The 24,015-nt window shown below is 37.5% G+C and overlaps 1 protein-coding gene across 1 annotated transcript in view; it reads left to right on the top strand.

Moving 5' to 3' along the window:
* Positions 1 to 9,137: 9,137 nt before the first annotated feature.
* The window catches only part of MOXD1 (monooxygenase DBH like 1), a gene marked incomplete at its 5' end in the record, with an annotated part of 35,982 nt that continues 21,104 nt past the window's right edge, over positions 9,138 to 24,015 (top strand). The window contains 4 exons of the mRNA XM_081940804.1: positions 9,138 to 9,551; positions 20,358 to 20,504; positions 21,575 to 21,742; positions 21,858 to 21,941. Coding sequence (XP_081796930.1) covers positions 9,138 to 9,551; positions 20,358 to 20,504; positions 21,575 to 21,742; positions 21,858 to 21,941 — 813 coding nt within the window. The remainder of the gene's footprint in view (positions 9,552 to 20,357; positions 20,505 to 21,574; positions 21,743 to 21,857; positions 21,942 to 24,015) is intronic.

The raw sequence follows: 24,015 nt of genomic DNA, 5'->3' as shown, positions 1-24,015 counted from the left end.
AGAGGGAGTCAAACTATTCTCCAAAGCACCTGAGGGTAGAACAAGAAGCAATGGGTGGAAACTAATCAAGGAGAGAAGCAACTTAGAACTGAGGAGAAATTTCCTGACAGTGAGAACAATTAATCAGTGGAACAGCTTGCCTCCAGAAGTTGTGAATGCCCCAACACTGGAAGTCTTTAAGAAGATGTTGGATAGCTATTTGTCTGAAACGGTATAGGGTTTCCTGCCTAGGCAGGGGGTTGGACTAGAAGACCTCCAAGGTCCCTTCCAACTCTACTATTGTATTATTGTATTATTGTATTATATATATGTATATAGTGTAATCTAGAAACTATGGTTACTGCTGATAAATGAACTCAGAATATCTTTCAATTATTTAGATTTAAGTAGCCATTCAGTATATCCTCTTTAATGGGTCAAACATATTCCCCAGAATTCTGCATTGTTCCTACTTCTAGCAGCATTCTAATCCAGTCAATATTTTAAAGCGTTTCCCTTCATTATCTTGAAGTTTGCCCCCTTCACTTTTATTCAGAGATCTTTTCCCTCTTCACTGGATACAGTTCTGCAAGGCTTGCTAGCATCTAAACAAATTAGCACATAGGCCTCTGATGGAAATACACATTTTATATCTAGGAAACAAGTGCGTGGAAAAAGCCTGCTGGCTTGAAGGCAATGCTCTTTGAAATTCTCGGGGGACACTCAAGTTTCAGAAACATGTTCAGAACATCTGCTCCATTGAACTATGAGCTGAGGATGAAGGTGTTTGAGATGAAGTCATGAGGACCTGGAACAGGAAATGTTTCAGGTGAAAATGTCTATGCAGCACAGCTTAGGACAATTTCCAAATGGAAACCTAAAAGACCAATTGCAAAATTTTAATTTTGTGTCTGATTCCAGCACTTCGGCATGTATATATTTGAATCGTGTACATAACAGAAAAAATCCTATTGATTTCTAAGCACTGTCTTCTTTTCATGGTTTATTTTTCTAAACAATTGTTTCATCTTTTTATTTGTATAATGACACCAATGATTGGTTACTTGTATATCCTTACCCATTATTCAGCTACAGACTATTCCCTTCTCTTAAAATGTGCACTTGGATCCAAAATCTCAGCAATGCAAATAATAAGTAACTGATTCACCCCATTGACTATATTATTTTATTGGAAGTCTCTTCTGCTTTCTTTTGTTTCCTTTTTTCCCCAGCAAATCTATTTTTATACCTAGAGATGTGGTGGTTTGGTTTAATAAGAGATGTTTCTATTAAAACCTTCTTCTTGATTATGATTGCATGGTTACGCAGCTATGACCTACAATTCAGGACTGGCCAAAGATTAAGTTTATTATTTCTTCAGGCTGCTGGGAAGTCAAAAGTACCTTACTTTTCATGGTAGAAGAACTCAGCTAGATACCCTAGAGTGTGTCAAGATGTTTCCCTAGTGATGATCTGTCATAATTCTCTTTTATAATGGAAACTAGGAAAGAAAGGGACTAAATGAGTCTTCCTCCCTGCCTGTAATAAATAAAATGAGACATTACTCTTGACATGCAAAATTCTTACATCAGAAATAATATTTCCTATTATCAGATATCCAATTTTCAAGAATGTTAACTAGGGCAATAAACACAGTTGTTTCGAGCTCACTGGGTACAATTTTTTTCATGTCAGCTTTATTTCTGATTATTTCCTGGGCATCTCCTTATAAGTTTCTTTCAGTATAGAAGCAGTTTCCCATTGCCCTTTTCTAGTACATTTTAAAATTCTCAGGCTAGCATTCAGACTTCAGACTGCTTGGATGAGAACTCTCTCATTTCAGTACTAAGGACTTGACCAGTTTCTGGAATCTCATAAAATGCTTTTACCAGTTGAAACAAAATCAGAAATGAATTTAAAAGGGTTTTTTAAATTATATATATATATATATATATATATATATATATATATATATATATATATATATATATATATATATATATATATATATATATATATATATATATATATATATATATATATATATATATATATATATATATATATATATATATATATATATATATATATATATATATATATATATATTACTTGTCTTTGTGTCCTAATTTCAAAAATGACTTGAACTTATTTGGAGGCCATCCAATTCTGTTGGGGTAAATAAAAAAAAGAGTTTGGTAACTCTAAAATTGCATTGTTTAGTAGACAGATTTTACTGCTCCAATTAATTAGCAGAAAAAAGTGTATATATGTATTTATTGATATTTACAATATAATGTAACTTCAAAGCTGATGGCAACAAGAGGAAGAGTCAGAAAATTTTATTAACATTTCACAGCACTGGTTTTGACCTATATTCCTTGGCTCTATATTCTGTAGGAATCATCTTGTCCAGATAGAGTATGCCTGGCCAATGGGTACATGCAAGATCCCATTCCCTAGGATAATTCAATCACAATCAAATATCAAAGCAACCCTTCCCAGCTGTGGTCTTCTTGGAAATGGACCTGGTATTTTTCTATCAGTCTTCAGCTAGGTAGCTAAGATAATTTCTTCTGAAGAAACACTGAGAGTTTGATTTCTCTGAGTTGTTTTGATTACTTTGTTTTTAAACTCTATTGTAAACCACTTAGAGTTAGGAAACTATAATTATAATATATAAATAAACAGGTTTTTTTTAAAATGATTGCAAGAAAACTCCCTTTCCTTTTGTAGAAAAATACTAATTCAAACTTCAAATGAGGTGTATATTTTCCTTCCATACTTATTTGGTTAGTCTGCAACTTCTCTGCCAAAAATGCCTTTATTCTTGATGTCTTAGTAATTTTTCTCCCCTCCCCCTCAACCCACCTCCAAAACATTAAATGTTCTTTGAAATTGAACCTGTTCGATTTGGAAGTGTATGATAAGCTTAATTGAAATAGACTTTGGAGACAGCAAGAAAAGACGCATAAGAGTTCACCCACCCCTTTAATATCATGTGGTTGCATGAGCAATCACACAAATTGATTGCTGTGAAAAAGACCAGGTAATATAACTTGAACTGAAAAATACATTATAGAGGAAGAAAACTGGGCATGTCACATATTTATTTATTTATTTATTTGGTGTATGGCAAATACATAGACTTACAGTAGCTCAAATGCCAATGTCCGGTCCACACAGCCATTCAAGGATGGGATGCTCTATGCCGGAAAAATCAGACACTGGGCCGATGTAAGCTCTTGATGGACATCCGAACACATTGTGTCTATCTAATAAAATGAAATTCAATGGTGAAAAGAGTAAGGTTCTACATTTAGGCAACAAAAATGAAATGTACAGGTACAGAATAGGTGGTACCTTGCTCAACAGTAGTAACTGTGAAAGGGATCTTGGAGTCCTAGTGGACAACCATTTAAATATGAGCCAGCAGTGTGCAGCAGCTGCCAAAAAAGCCAACACAGTCCTAGGCTGCATCAACAGAGGGATAGAATCAAGATCACGTGAAGTGTTAATACCACTTTATAATGCCTTGGTAAGGCCACACTTGGAATACTGCATTCAGTTTTGCTTGCCACGATGTAGAAAAGATGTGGAGACTCTAGAAAGAGTGCAGAGAAGAGCAACAAAGATGATTAGGGGACTGGAGACTAAAACATATGAAGAACGGTTGCAGGAACTGGGTATGTCTAGTTTAATAGAAAGAAGGACTAAGGGAGACATGACAACACTGTTCCAATATGTCAGAGGTTGCCACAAAGAAGAGGGAGTAAAACTATTCTCCAAGGCACCTGAGGATAGAACAAGAAGCAATGGGTGGAAACTAAACAAGGAGAGAAGCAGCTTAGAACTGAGGAGAAATTTCCTGACAGTTAGAACAATTAATCAGTGGAACAGCTTGCCTCCAGAAGTTGTGAATGCTCCAACACCAGAAGTCTTTAAGAAATGTTGGATAGCTATTTGTCTGAAATGGTACAAGGTTTCCTGCCTAGGCAGGGGGTTGGACTAGAAGACCTCCAAGGTCCCTTCCAACTCTGCTATTGTATTGTATTGTATGTGATGAATATTTTGTTGAGAAGCACCACAGTCACACTGAGGGGTAGAGACAAGACCCCACTTAAACAATGAGTACTGGCAGACACCATGTTGGGTACAGATCTTGTTCAGAGTTGACCAATGCTGGCGAGGAAGGTCAAAATCTGGCATATTTTATGTATGTCATCTATGACAGCAGCCCATTTGGCTTTCCACTGTGTGTTGACAGCTGTTGAGTGAGTTGTAATTCCACTGTGTTATTAGATAGCTGTTGAGTGAGTTGTAATTTTGTTATACTCCTTCACTAAGGCTTCCTACCTTCGTAGAGCTGGTGGTGCAATGTGGCTCCATTGCCATGTATTTAGAGAGCCAGGAGTTCTACAAAGATGTCTGACTGCCAACTGTCATTAACTGTCAATTCTTCAATGTAGTGTGGCTGACAATTGTTGCTAGTCGTTCGGTTCACACTTCCGTGCTATCCAGGGTGAACCACGAGGCGAACTAGCATCACACCTCACACTTCATATTAACTAGGACCAATATGAAAACATAATGTTTTCACAAAAGTAGAATCAAAAGAATCCCTCCTCTTTCCCCAATGAAGGCAAAACAAATCCTTCATTAAATGCTCTTGATTGTTTGAGCCAGAGTAAACAGTAGTGACAAGACCTGAGTACTAAGTTTAACATTCTTCTCCCAAAGCAAAAATATTGCTGAATATTGGTGTTATCATTTTGCTATCCTGGTGCCTAGATATGATATTGCCACTCACATCTCTGAACTAAAACCTTGGAAAGCCACTTCCAGACAGTCCAGCTTCCACTAGATGGGATGGGCTAAGTCATCATAAAGCAACTTCTTAAATAGGTTCAGCTGAAAGATTTACAGAATGTTTTATCATAAGAATAGTAACTCAATAATGTGCTGTTAAAACAAGCTTTATTTAATGTGGTGACAGAGATATTGGTTTGTTCCTCCTTCTGACAAGGCAGTTGATCCTGATGGTCTCTAGAATAGATGTGATTTCATAGAGGGCTGCATCAGGATTGTGTTTGACCTCCGGGGGGGGGGCTGTTCTATCATCGACTTACCACCTGACAGCCAGCAACAGCCGAGCCGCGCCTGATTGGCTTAGACGCGGCTTGGCTGAGCGCGGGCTGTTCAGGGCGTTCTATTGGCTGCCCTGCCTGACAGCTCTGTATAAATAGTTATGAGGGAAAGGTGCTGAACTCTTCCTGTATATAGTTTTGACTGCTCGTTCTAATAAAAGCCTGTTGAGTTGCCTCAGAACTCGTCCGGCCTCATCCTTCGGCCGCTCTTTTACAGGGGCAAGGTGGGCATGGTCAGGGTGGTAGTAGCCAGCTTGACATCACTGTGGTGACCGGAGTGCTCTGCCAGAGAACATGGGCTCCTGAGCTCAGTTTTTAGCCGCAACAGTCTCCTGCAGCCCTCTGCCAGTGAAAACAGACTTTAGGAGTGGGGGGCTGCACGCAGTTCTCCTAGGCCCCATTATCAGCTGCAATGGCCTCCTGCAGCCCTCTGCCAGCGGCCTCCTCGAGATCCTTTTTGTTGGCAGAGGAACCGCGGACTGGTCCTTCACTGTTTCCAGGGTGGCCCGCAGGCCAGATCTAAGCACTCTGTGGGCCGTATCTAGCCCCCGGGCCTTAAGTTTGACACCCCTGCTCTAGGAAAAGAAAATCCTACTTCAAGTCTGGTGGAGCAACATACATTGGAAAAATCAATGGTTGCAGTTCACCTTCTGTTTTCTTCTTTTTCCATCTGGTCTAATCAAAACTACACCTCTATTACACAATTGGTGCTTTTGTGAATTTCAACAGCTTGCTAGCCCTTGGGTTCAGCATTTGCTTTAGAAATTTTCCAAGATGCTATCAGTTATGATTTCAACATTTGTTTGAATAACTGGAAAAATAAATGACTTTAAGGTAACTCTTCTACGTCTTAGACAGTAAAAAATAATTATACATAGCAGCCCTTTCTGGTTCATAGAATTTATAGCAGTACCACATAATTTTCTGCAATAAACATTGCTTTGCTTGATTTCATCCTTTGAATTTTCCAATAGTCAAATATAGTGTCTGAACTCTCATCATTCTTAACCTTTAACATTATTCAGAGTATGGTTACATTAAAAATTCTCTTAGTGTGTTTGCACTAAGATTCTCATATATTTTATACACATTGCATAGAAAAAATAGTGATGAATAAACCACTTTGGTATCCAATTTACTAGGTAGGTAAAGCTAGAAATGAGCACCTAATTAGCAGTTAAGGTGAGTATGCATAATCAGGATTTTTCACAGGATTTTTTCTTAAATCTTTTGGGATGCAGCTTTCACTCTGTTATGACCTGTCTTTAGCTCTCAAGATACAATAGCATAAAATGTCAAAATAAGAAATGTTTCCACCCTGTGTAATTGCACGATATGCTGTGACTTGTCCAGACTGCAGCTTACCTCATGGTTAATTCAATGCTAGAACAGTGGTAAACAGTCTGGATGGTAGCCCAGCCAGTAAAAATGGTAGTGGTCATGATTTGATTCATTTTTTGGTACTAAGGTTTTTTATTATTTGTTTTTTGCTAAAGTCCCTCTTCTGAATCACACTGATTATGCCCTAACCTGCTCATCAGCTTGTTGGGTTTCCACAGAAGGAATCTGACATGCCAAATCTCTAAACCCAACATCTGAAGAAAGTTTCTCCTTGCAGCACAAAATTTAAGAGCGATTTCATAGTAATGTTACATTGTCTTCTTCCATTACAGGCCCTTGATCTGTTTCTTCTGAGCCTCTGGACCTCTCTGTCAAGTCCAGATAGGAAATAAACCCAGATGAATGACTTCTACTTTATTCATAGAATCTTGCAAGTCTGAAAGTGTATTTCTTCCCTTGTCACCCTTACAGCCCAAGAAACCAGAAAGCGGCTCTTCAGAAATATTTACCATGGCCACAAGCTATGGCTCTTCCCCCTGTCTCTGACAATCATTCCCACATGCCATTGCACCCTCCTTGTAGCCCTGGGACTTGGAAATTTTCTGTCAGTGAGAACAATCAACCAATGGAACAGAAGTTGCCTTCAGAAGTTGTGGCAGCTTCATCACTAGAAGCTTTCAAAAAGAGACTGGACTGCCATCTGTCAGAAATGGTGTAGGGTTTCCTGCTTGGGCGAAGGGTTGGACTAGATGACCTACAAAATCCTTTCCAGCTCTGTTAATCTGTTATGGTGCCTAATCTGTTATAATTCAGTATGAAGACTGATGTTGTTTTCAAGAGGCAATGAGTCCCCTGAATCTTTCACCTCATTGATTATGATCTTTAAAGCGCTTCATGGCACAGGGCCTAGTTACATGCAGGATCGCATCCTGCCCCACACATCCCTACGACCAATTCGCTCACACAGAGAGGGACTTCTCCGGGTGCCGTCCGCCAAACAGTGCCGGGGGGCGACACCCAGGAGCAGAGCCTTCTCTGTGATGGGCCCAGCCCTGTGGAATGACCTCCCCCGTGACATCAGGATTACTTCCGATCTCCGCTCCTTCCGTGTACAGCTGAAGACCCACCTCTTTCAATTATCTGGCCTGGCTCAATCGCAATCGTAATCTCTCTTATTCCTCCTACTGTTTTTTAAATTGTCTTTTAAATGTCAAATTTTTAATTGCATATTGGGTTTCCTACAATTGGGGTATTTTAATGCTGATTTTTAACTGTCTAAATGATGTAATTTGTTACCTCCTCCGTGTATGTGTGTTTTGTATGTATGTACGTTTATGTGTTTTGATACATCTTCTATGTTTTATATGCTCCATTGTACGCCGCCCCGAGTCCTACTTGGAAAGGGAGCGGCTAATAAATTCAAATTATTATTATTATTATTATTATTATTATTATTCTGTAAAAAATAATAATAATATTCAGCCTATCTTTCCTGTCCCCCTCCCCTCTGCTTAATTTCACCTTTTTACAGGATTGTTCAACAGGTAGCCCGTCCCTTGAATTGGCAGCAAATTGCTTTATTTATTTTTTTATTATTTGCTTGCCAGGCAACAGGAAAAGAGCTTTTAGAATTTTCTGCCTCAGGTGCCAAAATAACTTGGCCGCCTTACTCGGGGATCAGGCTTACGCCCCGTGATGTGCAGGAGTAAAATGATAAAGATGCCCTGTTGCACTGTGCTTTATGATGCAAAATAAGACTTCCCAGAGTCGGGAGAAGGGGAAAGCTTCTTTTTCTGAAGAAGCTTTTTATTTTTATTTATTTTATTTCATCAAGCATGGATTAGATCAGTGTTTTTCAACCTTGGCAACTTGAAGATGTCTGGACTTCAACTCCCAGAATTCCCCAGCCAGCGGCTGGGGAATTCTGGGAGTTGAAGTCCAGACATCTTCAAGTTGCCAAGGTTGAAAAACACTGGATTAGATAACAGATATAAGTATAGACATGATTATGAATACATGAAGTGAATACGAATAGAAAGGAATATTAGGGCAGGGACGGTAGGCACGCTGGTACCCCCTAAGGACCTCTTAGGAATGGGGTGAGGTCAACAGTAGACAGCCTAAGATTAAAGTTTTGGGGGGTTTGGGGAAGAAACCAGAGTTAAGTAGTGCATTCCAGGCATTGACCACTCTGTTACTGAAGTTGTATTTTCTGCAATCGAGTTTGGAGTGGTTTACCATAAGTTTGTATCTATTGTGAGCTCGTGTGTTGTTGTGGTTGTGGTTGAAGCTGAAGTATTCATTGACAGGTAAGGACATTGTAGCAGATAATTTTATGTGCTAGCTTAGGTCGGATCTAAGACGGTGAAGTTCTAAATTATCTAAGCCCAAAATTTCAAGTCTGGTGGCATAAGGTATTCTGCTGCCAGCAGAGGAGTGGAATATCTCTTCTCATATAAATATCTCTGCTGACTCTCTCCAGAATCGAGGACGGTCAGCCAGCCTTTCCCGCGGTGGGGTATCCGTCCCATCTTCAGCTGCTGCCCGCTTTTTCCCCTCTCAGAAGGTGGCTTCTGAGTCCTACGGCTCCCGCTCACGTCTAGGTTTCCATCTCCAACTGCGCCACCCTCTCCCTAGCTCAGCCCTCGAGGCCAGGCGAGACTCCCGCCAATGAGGAGGCTCAGCGACTGGGGAGGCGTGAAGAGGCGGCGACGGCAAGAGCGGCAGCTTCAAGCCGAAGCGCAGTCCGGGCCCTCAGTAAAGGGCGCGCTGGCGCCAAGTCCGACTCTACGTCCTGGAGCGCGCGCGGAGGGTAAGATGCGCTGCTGGCGGCTGAAGCTGCTGCTGCTGCTCTTCTTCTGGGCTTTGCCGCCCGTGTCCGGTGGCCGCCACTACCCGCACAGCGCCGTGTTGGACGGCTCGTCCCGCTACCGGCTCTCGTGGGCTCACCAGGGCGACACCATCGCCTTCCGCCTGGAGGTGCGCACTCGGGGCTACGTGGGCTTCGGCTTCTCCTCCACAGGAGCAATGACTTCGGCGGATATGGTGGTGGGCGGCCTCGACCGGGGCAAGCCCTATTTGCAGGTGAGCAGCGAGGATGGGGGTGGGGTGGGAAGAGAGGGGCCGTGGGAGGTCAACCTTCTCTTCTCCAGGCGAGCGTAAGCCGGGAAGGAAGAGTCAGTCGTTCGGTCTTGGTTTGTTATTACCCTGCTAGCATTTTGAGTATATTCAGAGATAACTCCTGTTTCCACCTGAAGTTCGCTCGTAAAGCTTAATACTTGAATTATTGGACTCGGAGCAGCTAACAACGGAGGCGGTGGGACATCATTCAGTTCCGACGTTCGCGTTTGTCCGCTGGTCCAGCATCCTCCCTCAGTATGTTTATTCCTTTAGTGTCAAGCAGATTTCCAGTGGAGACATTTAAATGCACACATGCATATAAATCTAATAAGTTTCTTGCATGGTCAATAAAAAGACAACACAACTACTACATTTGACTATTATGATGACTCTCTCTCTCTCTCTCCTCCCTCCCTCCCTCCCTACTTCTGTCCTTCCTTCCTTCCCTCTCTCCTTCCTTCCTTCCTTCCTTCCTTCCTTCCTCCTCCTCCTCCTCCTCCTCCTCCTCCTCCTCCTCCTCCTCCTCCTCCTCCTCCTCCTCCTCCTCCTCCTCCTCCTCCTCTTCTCCCTCTCTCTCTCTCTGCCTCTCTCTGCAGGCAAGATCTTGAAATCCTATGCTACTTGGCACAGAGAAAGAGTGAAAGCCATTTTTAACAATAACAACTGGCTTCCTTTATCATTTCCTTCTATCCGTGGGTGCCTTTCAGAGTTGGCTAAATTTAATTGCAAAGTGACCAGCATGCACCCTAGCAAAGCCACAATTACAAGGGGAAGTTTCCTGTCCATTTCACATATCGACTGGCAACAATTGTGTCCCTTTCGTGTTTTCAATCAGTAAAGATGAATTTCAGACTTATCTTAGTATCTTGAATTACACACTTCAGCATTTAGCTGATATATATTTTGTATTCATGTGCAAGGTTCTCAGAAGTAACAGATGAATATAGGTACTGTTAATAATATTTGTCTTTGTGCATCCAGAAGTTTGTGCAATTTGAGATACTCTTGTTTGCCAGGTCTTTGATAGTGGCCCCAGGGCGAGAGCAAATTAATTGAATAATGTCTGCCTTTCTCATTTAATAATTAATTTGCGTTCAAACTTATAAATGTTTACATTATATGGTAAACACATATGTGGACTGAATTAATGCATAATTTAATATCTTGGAATCATGTAGCTGTGGAGTTGGAATCAACTACAAACATCATCTAGTCCAACCTCTGTTTTGAGGTCATAATATAAAGTACCATGTAATCTCTATTAATTTAAATGGCTCTAGGCAGAAAAGTAGCAAATATAGATACAACTTCAGACCAATTCCATACTTAGTGCAATGATCTGCGGTTATAGCTCAGTTAGCAGCTAGGTTCTATCAAAATGAGAGAACCATAGTAACACTAACCTAATCCTATCTTAAAGACAGTTGGATGGCTATGTATTTTAATTGATATTTTTCTCCATACAGTAATTTAATACATATTTTTGTTCATAGTTTTAAGTGGGAAGAGCTGATTGGTTGGATATATGGTACTTCTAAAAAGTGAGATTCTCACAAGACATCCTAACATAAACTGAGCAAATATAACTACCTGGAAAAGCATTTTGTCTGCTTAGCTCTATAATGACAACTCTAACTTAGACTGACAGTATTAGGATGTATATTAGTTGACATTAATGAATCATTTTTTTCTATTTGGCATCTGCAAATTTATCTACATTTTCAGTGATATTAATGATTCCTAAAAATACTGAACAAATAATAAACCAGGAGGTACTAGCTTCTTCAAAGAGCATTTTAAAAGACCTATGGCATAGAAACTAAATTCTAGACTTGTGAAAAATTAACTTTTAAAGAAAATATAAGCTGTGTCCTTAGAAATATTATCTTAAAGTCAGATACTGATACAATGCAGCAGTGAATTTTGGTTCTTCAGTCCATCTACTTCAGTGATTCAGTTCTGCACTGAGTGCTCACAATAAACTTCCAGATGTTTTCAGAATAGGCATTGATTATAGTGTCTTTTTATTTAAATATTTAATCACATTTTCTCATTAGTTATATATTTATTTCTATCCTTAAGTCAAACAACTAGTTGTAATTGCTATTTATAATGTCATCAATATCTCTGGTGCTTTCCTTGTTTCGGTAGAATTTAAAAAAGGCAGATCTCTGCCGCAAGGTAATTGCAGGTCATATCAATTCTGAAATAAAATATTTATATCACTGAGATGGCCATTTTATATTTCTGAGATGCAAGTTAGCTTTTTAAATTAAAAAAAGAGCTTCCATTTACTAATAGAAGAAAAAAAATTCTTTCCAATGTTCATGCTGGTTCTGGAGGAAGAGACTTTTCTTTTCATTGCAGCCAGTTAGTACAGAAATATGACTAGAAACCTGGAGACCATGAGTTCTTGTCCCACCTTGAAAGCCAGCTGGGTGACTTTGAGCCAGTCATTCTCTGTCAGCCCAATTCACCTCACAGGGTTTTATAGGGAGAACATGAGGAGCAATGAATATTATGTATGTTCCTGCCCTGAATTGTCGATAAAAATAATAAAGGTGGGATATAAATAAATAAATACATAAATGTGTCAGTAATTTTTGATCATTTATGACCGGAAAATGAGTTGCTACACAAGAAGAATGTAGTTGATGCATACATAGAAACACAAATAGATACATACCAATTATATAAACAAACCAGACTGTTCTTTTAAAAGGAATCTATTTCCCAGGTCTGAGCAAAAGTTGTGATAAAAATATAAATATTACTTTTGGGGGGCCTTTTCATGTCACTATATCCTACCTGAGGTTGCTGCTTTAAAATTTGCTAGGATAGAGTACAACTTAAAGGATTCTTCTGTTGCCTCCTGCAAATAGATCAATCAGGTTGAAAGGTGCAATTACGTTGTAAAGACTGAAACACAAAAAGGATCTTTCTAAAGGGCTAACATATTCTACAAAGTACGGCTGAGAGGTAGTAAGGATGGTGTATTAATGATAAGCATTCTGGACTACTGAGTGGGAACCTAGCACTACTTGGGAAGTGTAAGATCCATGTTTAAATAGCAGGAGCCTGTCAAACGTGTGATTCATAGATTTGTGAACTGTGTAACAAAGGAAAACACAGAGCTGAGCAAATGGGAAAATACTGTGAAAGTTTATAGAATGATGTACTGTTTTAAGGCCAATCAGGAACACGTGTTAAGGTCATTATGTGATGCAGACTGATGAGGTTATTGTGAATATGTTAAAGTATAGGGAATCCAACCTCCAACAGTGCAGGGATGGAAAGATGCTGGCTGGGTAAATATAAGATGCTGGCTGGATAAATATGGGTGCTGCCTCCGAGAAATTGCTTAATCTGTTCAGGCTTGTAGTTATATTATGCATGCAATATTGCCAAAGTAATTTTTTTACAGACTATTTGCCATAAGAATGTTCAAGGCAGCTCTAAACTTTGCATCTTTTTTTTTTACTATTAAAAAACTTTAGGGCTTACTTGCACATCCTTGAGTTTCCATTCTGCAGCTCAATTCTTAACCTTCTCTTTCGTTGTCAAATCTTCTTTCTTCTGGACTGGAATTGTGCATCCCTAATTGTAGCTCCCATTTTTCAGAGAGTAATCCTTCTTTATGAATGCGGGTTTTGTGTGATTTATTTAAGAAGGTTGCATTGTAAGGGCCTTCTGTTGAACTATAACATAAAAATACATTTGAGGATTATTTTGTGAATAGCTCTTCACTGGCATATGAAAAATGTTATACTCATCACATTCACTAGTTTGCTGGTACCCCAAATAAAGAACAGCTGCTTATCAAATACAGTATACACATGGAAATCATTTTGATATGTTATTAAGGAGTAATCGGATTTTAAATAGTGAAAAGCCATAAATGGAACTCCTTGCTGTTTTTTAAACATACTTTTGACAAAGAAGTTTTTAGCAAAGAAACAGAAAGATACAACAAGGAGAAATGTCACAGTGGCACACATTTTAAATATCACCTGGTGCTTGGTTGCACGCCTTTGGGAAACTCACTGTATCTTTAGGAATCTTTTCTGGCATGTTAGCGTGAGGTTAAAAAAAGATTCTTAAAAATTCAGTGTGTTCCCCAAAGGCATGCAATATCTACAACCAAGCACCAGCTAAGGCATGTTAACACTGCTTAGCTATTGGTTTTTTCTGCTAGTGCAAGGGTCTTTCTAGAAGAAGTCATCATTTGTTATGCTTCCCTGCACATGATGTTTGAAGAACAGATGAAATACCATGCATGCACAGGTCATTCTTAACCTGTGAGATATCTTGGGAATTTTGGCCCCAAAGGAGTCTCTGTCTTCTGCTTAATTTAAATGTATCCTTATATGTTTCTAAACATGATGAGATTCCTTAATCACACAATTCTTCCTCTTGTCAATTCAATTCAATACACTGCATCAGTCCCTTACCCACTATGTACTGTATATTAGAATTACATAGAATTTTATATTTGTAATATTGTAATAGTAAAATTGTGGTTCTCCAGACATCCATGTAATGGATTTTGGATGTAATGGCAAAACTTGTATTCAGTTCTCACTCCAGAAATAACCAAGATCTACAACGGAATGGAAAACGTAAAAGAATGCAGAGAAGGGGAACCAAGATGATTAGGGGACTAGAGGCTAAAGCATGTGATGAATGGCTGGAGTAACTAGGCATGGCTAGTCTACTGAAGAGAAGGATCAGGGGTGACATGATAGCAGGATTCCAATATTGGAGGGGCGGGGCTGTAACAGCGAGGAGGCAGTCAAGCTATTTTCCAAAGCACCTGAAGGCCAGACAAAGAATAATGGATGGAAACTGAACAAGGAGAGATTCAACCTGGAAATAAGGAGAATTTTTCTGACAATAAGAACAATCAACCAATGGAATACCTTGTATTCAGAGGTTGTGGGAGCTTCATCACTGGAAGCTTTGAAGAAGACTCTGGATGCCATCTGTCAGAAATAGTGTAGGGTCTCCTGCTTGGGTGAGGGGTTGGTCTAGATGACCTACAAGGTCCCTTCCAATGCTGTTAATCTGTATCTATATCTACATCTACCATTGTACGCTCTCCAAGACATACGAACTGCATTTATGGGAGAGACAGAGAGCTGAGACAAAGGCAGGTAATGCACTGAGTTTCTCATGGAGGGAGAGGAAATGAGCTAACTTGAGTGGATTCAGAACCAGAGAAGAAGCAAAATATCTACTAACCAAAGATTAAGTTAAAGAACACCAGTCTGCTGAAGAATGCTACTGTATGTTCCATGGTGATGCAAAATCACAAAAGAGGAGAATGATACAATGAATCATCCATATAATATGTGCAGATTTCCATAGGGAGAAGAAGACCCAATTCGATCTACTTGGTGGAAATATCTGGAGTGAAAAGAAGACACAATTCTATCTATGTGGTGTAGATATCCAGGGGGAGAAGCAGGTCTGAATTTCACAGTTGTAGTAGTTATGAAAGGCTGCCAGCTAAGTTTAGTTAAAGCTTTTGATTAACTCTTTTGGGAATTTAGTTGTGGCTACATTTTAAGTTTGGCTGTCATGTAACAGAAGCAATAATGTTGCAGAGCAGAAAGTTAATTTCATAGCAGTAGAACAATTAGTCCACAAGGCAATTCACTACATTCCTTTGAATACAGAAACAAGCAAAGAGTAAATCTCTATTTGCGTAGCTTAGCTGAATTCTATTTGCATAATTAACTGGCAGAAAAAGTCAGTTTGATGCCTATTGTTACGCTAAAACTAGAAAAAAGCTTTTCATTATTTATTTTGTCTGATCATGTCTAAGAGGTTATGGCCCAACCACTTTCCAAACTCTGCCCAGACAATTGATTTAATTTATATTATTTGCATTAATTTACATCATTTATGTAAAATGCAAAATAAAACTTTAAAAAACAGCAACAGTGATGTAAACTCAGATTTAATGGCCACATTTTCCTTCTTTAGGTCCATTAAATTAACTTTTGTTGTGTAAGAAAGTGTCAGTATTATGTAACTCATTTCAATTATAGACATTGATAATCTTAAAAGTTATCTGCTAATCTTTTACTAGAGGCCAGGCTTTTATTCTACCAAAATATTTTAATAAAATAATCAAATAAATATTGTGGGCTTAAATCTTTCTGTTTTCATTCATATAATTCTATTCAGGATAATTAACTATTTATGAATCAATAACAAATAATCTTGGCTCATTAAAACAAAATTCACATAACATTGAAATAAAATAATTATGGATGTTTTAAAACTGCACAATGGAAACAAAGAATCTTTCAAAATGATGACATCCAAAGTCAGCAAATGATGCCCACTTTGGAAAATACTTGCTAGAAGTGTAGTTCATTAGTAACTAATGAGAGAAAATAATTTGGATTGCTCAGGGAAAATCAATCTAATGTGAAATTAATCAATCAAAAATCAATCTAATGTGAAATTAAATGGCAAATTCTGAATTGAGGATTATTAGAGAAAATGTAAAATAAAAGTCTAAATATCACCATTTATTCTCCACAGATTTATAGCAGTTTTATTGTGAATAACAGAAGTAGAACAAAAATATTTGAAAAACAAAAAAAATATTTTAAAAACCTCTTAATTAGAGAGATTATAGACTGAACATATGTCAGAAAGGAACCAACTTCCAGAAAATTGTTAAGGAAGACATGAAAACTGCTTTTTACTAAACAAATTCCACATTTAAGTGCTAATACCAAAAGGCCTGCTTTAAACAAGTTGATTCAGAAGTTGAACAAACAAGAACCAATTCATAAATAAGAATCAGTCTTTCAAATATCCTGGTCATAGATGTTTCAGTGCTTTAAATGCCATCACCAAAAACACTATTTAATGCAAGCAATGTAAAATTGTTTTTTGGTTGAGGTTCACTTCTGGTGCTTTACATAAGATATATATATAGAGAGAGAGTTTTCTTGGTTGATCATGAAAAACTAAGTTGACCTGATTGGTATGAAGGGCTATCAAGAAAGATCAAGGCTGTAGAGTAAAGGGTTAGTCCAGGAAAAGAACAATAATAAGGTACTTTGTACTTTACCAAGAAAACCACATATATATGACGTCTTGACTTTTGGATTCTGTCTGCAATTGAGGTAACTTATTTTCCCCAGATGAAATCAATAGTGGAGTTCATTTTTTTTTACCACCGGTTCTGTGGGTATGGCTTGGTGAGTGTAGCATGGTTTGGTGGGCATGGCAGGGGAAGGTTACTGCAAAATCTCCATTCCCTCCCGATCAGCTGGGACTCGGGAGGCAGAAAATAGATGGGGGCAGGGCCGTCAGAGGTGGTATTTACCGGTTCTCCAGAACTGGTCAGAACCTGCTGAATACAACCTCTGTATGGAATGTATAGTTAGCACAAAAATTGCTGCATTTTGGGCAAACTGGAATTTTTGACTACTTTTTCAGAAGCAGCTGTATGTAGAATGCATTGTAACAACTGAAACAAATATATTGTACGTTGTTGTAAACTGCCCAGTGTTGCTTAGGTAAGATAGATGATGTAAAATTGAATAAAATAAATGAACAAATACTTCTACTTGACTAGGTTTCTATTCTCATGGAAAAGACGACATACCACTAGGTTTGTTTCAGTTTTCCATTGTCACTACCACCACCTGAGGCTCTGGATCATGCCTAAAGAATTTTCAGTACAACAAATAGATTTTTGATGGGATTAATTTTTCATTCAGTCTCCAAACCACAATTTGAATTTTTCCTCAATGTGCAGAGTCTGTTGTTTGATGAATCAGTATTACGAATCAGTATGCAAATTTTATCATAATTACATACATTCTATTTATATTTGACATATATTATTTATATTTTTGATAGATTATTTGAATGTGTAAAATCCCAGTAGCCATTTAATGGATATTTAGCTCTGTTAGAAATCCTACATTCTCAAAAACGTTTAGTACTTTATTTTTTAAAAAAATAGTAAGATACATACAATTTTGCATAATGTAGAAAAAGTTAGTATGTGCAAATCTTCTATCTGATTTAAAATACTGGCATGTAAAAACATGAAACTGAATGGAAGATTCCCAGTAAATAAAAGAAATTATGTTCCATTTCTGTTTTCCATTTTGAAAAGCACTTTTGTGCAAACCATGATCTCGATGACTGGGAATCTCCATATACATTCATTTATATTCATGGAAATACACTATGGGCTACAAGTTGTGGAAGCGAAAAATAACAACTGATGCCAGAGGTACTCATCAATTGCTGGAAAACAGAAGAAAAAAGCAGTTCAGTTTACACCCTGCTTTGAGCTTACAGTAATAGGATCTGCTTCACCATTGCAAAAAAGAATGCTGGTTTACAGAGATGGTGGATGGTATGATGCCACATAGTTTTCTTTAGATTCATAAAGGTTTCTTACTTCCGTACCCAACATAGCAGCCACTGTACCAGTCCAATAATTAAAATGTTGCTAGCATAAAAGCTTGTATGCAGCATACAATTGGTTTAATCAAGGTTTCAGATAAACTTAGTAAGCTTTTATTTCTAGAGACCCCTAAACAGTATTTTCTAATTACTGATTTCATTGTTAAAAGAAGGCAAAATCTGCGGTAGGTTGCATGGATATAGAGGATTTTTGCTCTGTATAAAACACCTGTTCAGGCCTGTGAAGACAGCTGTCATTTTTTTTCCCTCAAGGTTTCTTCTGCAGCTGTGCTCTCATTTTTTTAGGGATAAAATAAAACTTATTTGCATCTTTTTGCAACATCCTTAAGAAATTACTCCCTGCCATTTTGTATAGCAGTAATCAGAAACCATATCAACTGCAAATCCTTTTTAAGAGAACAAGTGCAGGGTCACAGCATGTGAGAAGCAATTCCGCCTCAATGCCTTCATCTATAAGAAATTATACACCACAATTTTTATGATCTGTAAAATCATCTTACTGTGTATTACTGAAATTTCTAAATGACTTCTATTGAATGAAACATATCTGATTCATTCATTCTATCCAGCAGCCTAGAATTGTCTATAGTAGGCTGTGATTGTATGTGAATGTGTGTATATAGGTTGATTTCAATAACTGCTACATAACACGTTAACTTTACCATAATAGAGATAACTGTCTTGCAAAATAGACAGCCCAATGTCTTCCAGATGTTTTATCTTCCAGCCTATAAAATGAGGACTGCAATGAATGAGAATTGTTCAAAATATCTGGAATGCAGTGACCCAGATTGCCATGTGCATGGGCCCATGTTATTGAGCACCAAAATGGTGGTGACAATAAATATTCCATTCAAGATAATATGTACATTGAGTTTAATTTTGCCTAATTACAGGTAGGTTAAAAAATAGATAATCTAACATAAATTGGTTGCTTATCAGGGAAGTGACTAAAATAAAAAGTTGCATCTCTGAAGTTCTACCAATCAGTAGTGTCAAATTACTTCTGACTACTACAATTAGTATGATGTCAAATTATTATTTATAAAAACAAACTTGCAATACAATTGCTAAAATAAGTTTCTTACCACAAAAGGCTGCTAGAAATTTCATTTTGCCCATAGATTTCCATTCTTTTGATTTTGGGGATTGATCTTGCCTATCTTTTCTTGTCGTCCACTTAGCCTAAAAGCTTTGGGAGGGGAGACATCCACAGCTGTTTCCTTTTATTTACATCTAAAATTAAGACATAGATATTTATTTAATTTTAGGCAAATTTCCATTAAAAACAAAACACTTCTTTAAAAGGTAGCTTTGCCACTTCCTTAAAACATCTGCAAATTTTATATCTCTGTGTGGTCACTATGCAAACTAGAAACAATTGCATAAAGTTCTTTGAAAACTCTTAAAAAGAACATTAAGCAATATTATCATCCTAATCTCAATGGAATGTGTTTTTGGAATGGCAATCACAAGAGTTGCTGAAATTGTAGTGAACTGGATGGTGAAAAAAGCAGCTGCACTTTGTAACACAGAATTCAGAGGTGAAGAGGTTAACGATAGTACATTATTAACGCAGCTTATTCATAATATCATTTTTTGCTACAATGAGGACTAGGATAATATATCCTTGAAACAGCAGGGAGACTCTGTAAAACATTTCCATAGTTTGACAAAAGGAGGCGGTATACAATATCATGTTCCATTTTAATGTTTCCTCTCTAGAGAGTATATATATTAGGATCACAATAAGTGGTATGCTTATCCCCTTATAAATAAGTGCCTGGGAACTAAGAAAATGGATTTAGAATTACAGTAGAAATATTATATTTCTTTATTTTACCCACCACCCAATAGGGAAAAACAGTAAAAAAGTACACACACAAAAAAAATTGTGCACATATTATGTAATAGCCAGAAAAAATCACTATGAAGTCATGTTGAAAGTGTGTAATGCAGAGATACACTATTTTTGCAATTTGTTCTTGGGGATCATATTTTCCCCCCCAAATATATGTTTGCTAAGTCCACTAATACCCTTATGCTTGCAAAATAGATACCTCTTTAGGTAAGGGTCTTTTATTATACAACACTTATTGAATGTGGACTTTATGCAATGTTAATTATATTCAAAAGGCTAGATTAAAAATAATAATTAAAGTTTCACTCATTGATTAGTATAAAGTATTTATTTGGAAAATTAACAACACATTCTTTCCCACAAAATTGAAAAGGTTGTGGAGTTCAGAACTTTTAAAAAGAAGAGCAGCAGGATAATGTTTTGATTTCTATCTTGAACAGGATTGCTTCACAAATGCAGACAGAGTACTGAAAAAAGATTCTCAGCAGGATTACCATCTGGAGTATGCTATGGAAAATAATACTCACACAATACTAGCTTTCAGCCGGCAGCTTCATACTTGTGACCCAAATGACAAGAGCCTAACGGTAGGTAAAGGGCAATGCTAATGATGAATCTAAATTAGACAAAAGAATGAAGAAGAGAGAGAGCTTAAATATTAGCTTCTTGTTTTCAATCTAATCATTATGCTGATTATGCCATAATAAACAGTCTGTTTTGGTGTATGTTCTGATTAGGAAAGATACAATGTAAATGTCTCTTCTGATCTGTAATTCAGTGAGGGTTTATTCTATTGTGTGGGCACGATGGCTCAGTGGTTAAAGACACTGAGCTTGCCAGCTGAAAAGCTGATAACCCAGGTTTGAAACTTGAGTTCTGCACTATGAGATGAGCTCATGTTTTTGCCCCAGTTCCTGCCCACCTAGTAGTTCGAAAGCATGCAAATGCAAATAGATAACTAGGTACCACTTTGGTCGAAAGGTAACAACATTCCATGTGCCTTGGCGTATCGTTATGCTTGCCACATGACCATGGAAGTTTCCTCAGGCAACCCTGGCTTCTTTGGCTAAGAAATGGAGATGAGTACAGCCCACTAGAGTTGGAAACAACTGGACAAGGGAACTGGGCTGAGGGCTGAGGAATTTCCTGGGACAGAATTTGAATATATAGATGATGTGGCAAGTTAAGAACAAAACTTATAGGGCCTTTGAAGTCTATTCTAGATAACAGCCTGACAGCCATACTAGCCTGTGTAGAGTATGCTATAGTAAACCAAATGTAACGTTACCTAAGGACAAATTACTTTTGTATCAAAATATTTACAGTAAAAATACAAAAGCAAAATGTAAAATTAGAAAAGGGAATTAATAATCCCATTCAGAGTTGAAATAATATACATTTACAACGTATATTAATATAGAAGTGTGATCAAGAGTATTTGAAACATGTGACCCATCAGAGGTTTCTGAACTTCTGAACCAGTGTTCTTCAACTTTGGTCATGCTGATAGCAACTACAAGCAATTCTAATTTGGCAACATCTGGAGGGCCATATGCTCCCCAAACCTTTGCAAGATGGAAAATATATTCAGGTAGGCTGTGATCATAGGATTAGTTTTCTCTTTACATAACTCAGCAGCAGCTTTCCTTTTTTCCAGGAAAGCACAGTACGAGTAATATGGGCCTATCACGAGAAAGACTTTAAATACGGAGGTCAAAACTACCATGGTTCTAATCGGGGAACGAAGAGTCTTCGTTTATTGAATCCCGAGAAGAATGCTGTAATCCCACCATCCCTGTCATATTTTGACTTGGCAAACCAAAACGTAAGTTACTTGGGTTAAGTATCAGTGTAAGAGAGACAGAACTGTATGCTGAATTGTCTTGGGAAAAACAAACTTCATATTATATTAGTCTTTTCTTTCCATTTTATTAAGACAGGTGGCTATACCAGAACAGGACACGACCTATTGGTGTCAAATGTTTAAGATACCTATCCTGCATGAAAAGCATCATGTGATAAAGGTATGTGAGCTAGCTAGTGATGCATACAGAGCAGTGGTGGGATTCAAACATTTTTACTACCGGTTCTGTGGGTGTGGCTTGGTGGGCGTGGCAGGGGAAGGTGACTGCAAAATCCCCATTTCCTCCCAATCAGCTGGGACTCGAGAGGCAGAGAATGGATGGGGTGGGGCCAGTCAGAGGTGGTATCTAACGGTTCTCCGAACTACTTAAAATTTCCACTACCGGTTCTCCAGAACTGGTCAGAACCTGCTGAATAACACCAATATACTTTAAGAGCTAGAGCATATTTATTGATCTGTAAACAATCAGCATTGTTGCAGGAGATTTCAGTTTTTATGTCATGCCAATGATCTAGTCTTGAATCCTAGCTGAACATGTTTTTATAAAAAAATTGACCTGGTACTTTTAGGGAAAATGCTACCGACCAACAGGTTCTTCTAATTTGGATAAAAATTTGGAGTTTTGATGTTGCTGAAATGTTGCTGAAACAGTTATTTCCCTGGTTTTGTTTTCAAGACATTTCTAATAAGAATTCTAAGACCAATGAACTGTGCTATTGTTATCCTTGTTATCATTTCTTTAATAACGCATATGGATACCTAAATATTTGGACAGAAAATATTTATTTCAAAGTAGTCTTTCTACTTAGACGATACTTAATGTATGTAAGTTTTGAAACCAAGCAAAAAGTAGTTCTAAATACATGTAGAAAAAATATCAGAGTCATTGATCTAATTTTTTTGCTATGGAACTTCTAAATTCACACTGATGCTAGTAATAATAATTCTCCCTCTTTTGTTGTTACCTTTTCTTTCAATAAGAAGTGGAGGGAAGCTAATTCCCAGTCACATTTTGCTTAAATCCCGGCTTTCTCCATTAATTATTAGGAATATGCGAGTAGAATTCATCTGTTATCCAAGTAAGAAGCTTTCTCCAATACATCTTAATGCACTATTTCCAGTCATGTCATATAGTTTTGTTATCCATCTTCTTTTGGATACATTTCAGATGTTTTTCTATGTCAGGAGAGGAGTTGTAATTTTTTCAGGGTAATGTGGTCTTAAGCTCTTAATTTATATGTGATGCTTGTTCATGAAGCTGAAGATCTGCAATAATTAAAGAGTCACTGAATTGTGATGAGCAGTATATAAAATATATAAGTATATATATAAATTTGATAATAAATAAATAAATAAATAAATAAATAAATAAATAAATAAATCTGCCACTTGACACAATGTACTGATTCAATGAAATGGATGATATACATTTATTTTGTTACCTTCTCACCCAATCAAATTGCAACAATCTTTACATCCATATTTGGTTGTGATCTTCCTTTAAAATCTGACTATTTCCTGTTGTGCAGAATTGATACAGCTCTTAACTGAAATCATGAATTGCTATATGAAATTTTTTATGAGCATATATCTCTGAACATAGAGAATTGTTAGTCTTTCTTGAAAATTCAGAATAAATTATGTTTTTTTTGTGGATACAGGGGTCCCCAATCCCCAGACTGTGGCCCAGTACCAGGCTGCAGTTTATTGGGAACTAAGCCACACAAGCGGTGGGTAGGTATGCGAGTGTGCAAACTCGATTTGTGTAAGCAGCGCACACACGTGTGAAACCATCCCATCTCCTCTCTTGTCACAACTGCTGCTGCCAGTCTGCAGAGCCAGAAAGGTGGGGGGGGGGGCTGCTGCTTAAATACATTATTATGGATTTAGGGTTAAAAATCTTATAGCAATCCATAGCTAATCCATTTTTCTTTTTTATATTTATTTTTATTAAAAATATGTTTACAAAATTAACAACTATATTTAAACTTAAACTTTAAAATTTAAAAAATGATACCCCCCTAAACTAAAAAAGAAAGTAAAAAAGCTACCGTATGTTTTATAATTATCAATAGCCACTGGTTTACTGTACTAAGCAATATATTACTATAATATGATCAGCACAGTACATTATTATAAAATTCTACAAAATTTTACCTAGTTCCTTAAACATTAGCACAAACTAGCATTGTATATTCCTTCTATCATTCCTTCCAATCATTCATGCCATTCAA

The sequence above is a fragment of the Natrix helvetica genome (genome assembly GCF_964273705.1).
Source record: "Natrix helvetica genome assembly, chromosome: 2".
Classification (NCBI taxonomy): domain Eukaryota; kingdom Metazoa; phylum Chordata; class Lepidosauria; order Squamata; family Natricidae; genus Natrix; species Natrix helvetica.
The sequence above is the reverse complement of the archived record's forward strand: the minus strand, read 5'-3'. Positions and strand labels throughout refer to the sequence as shown.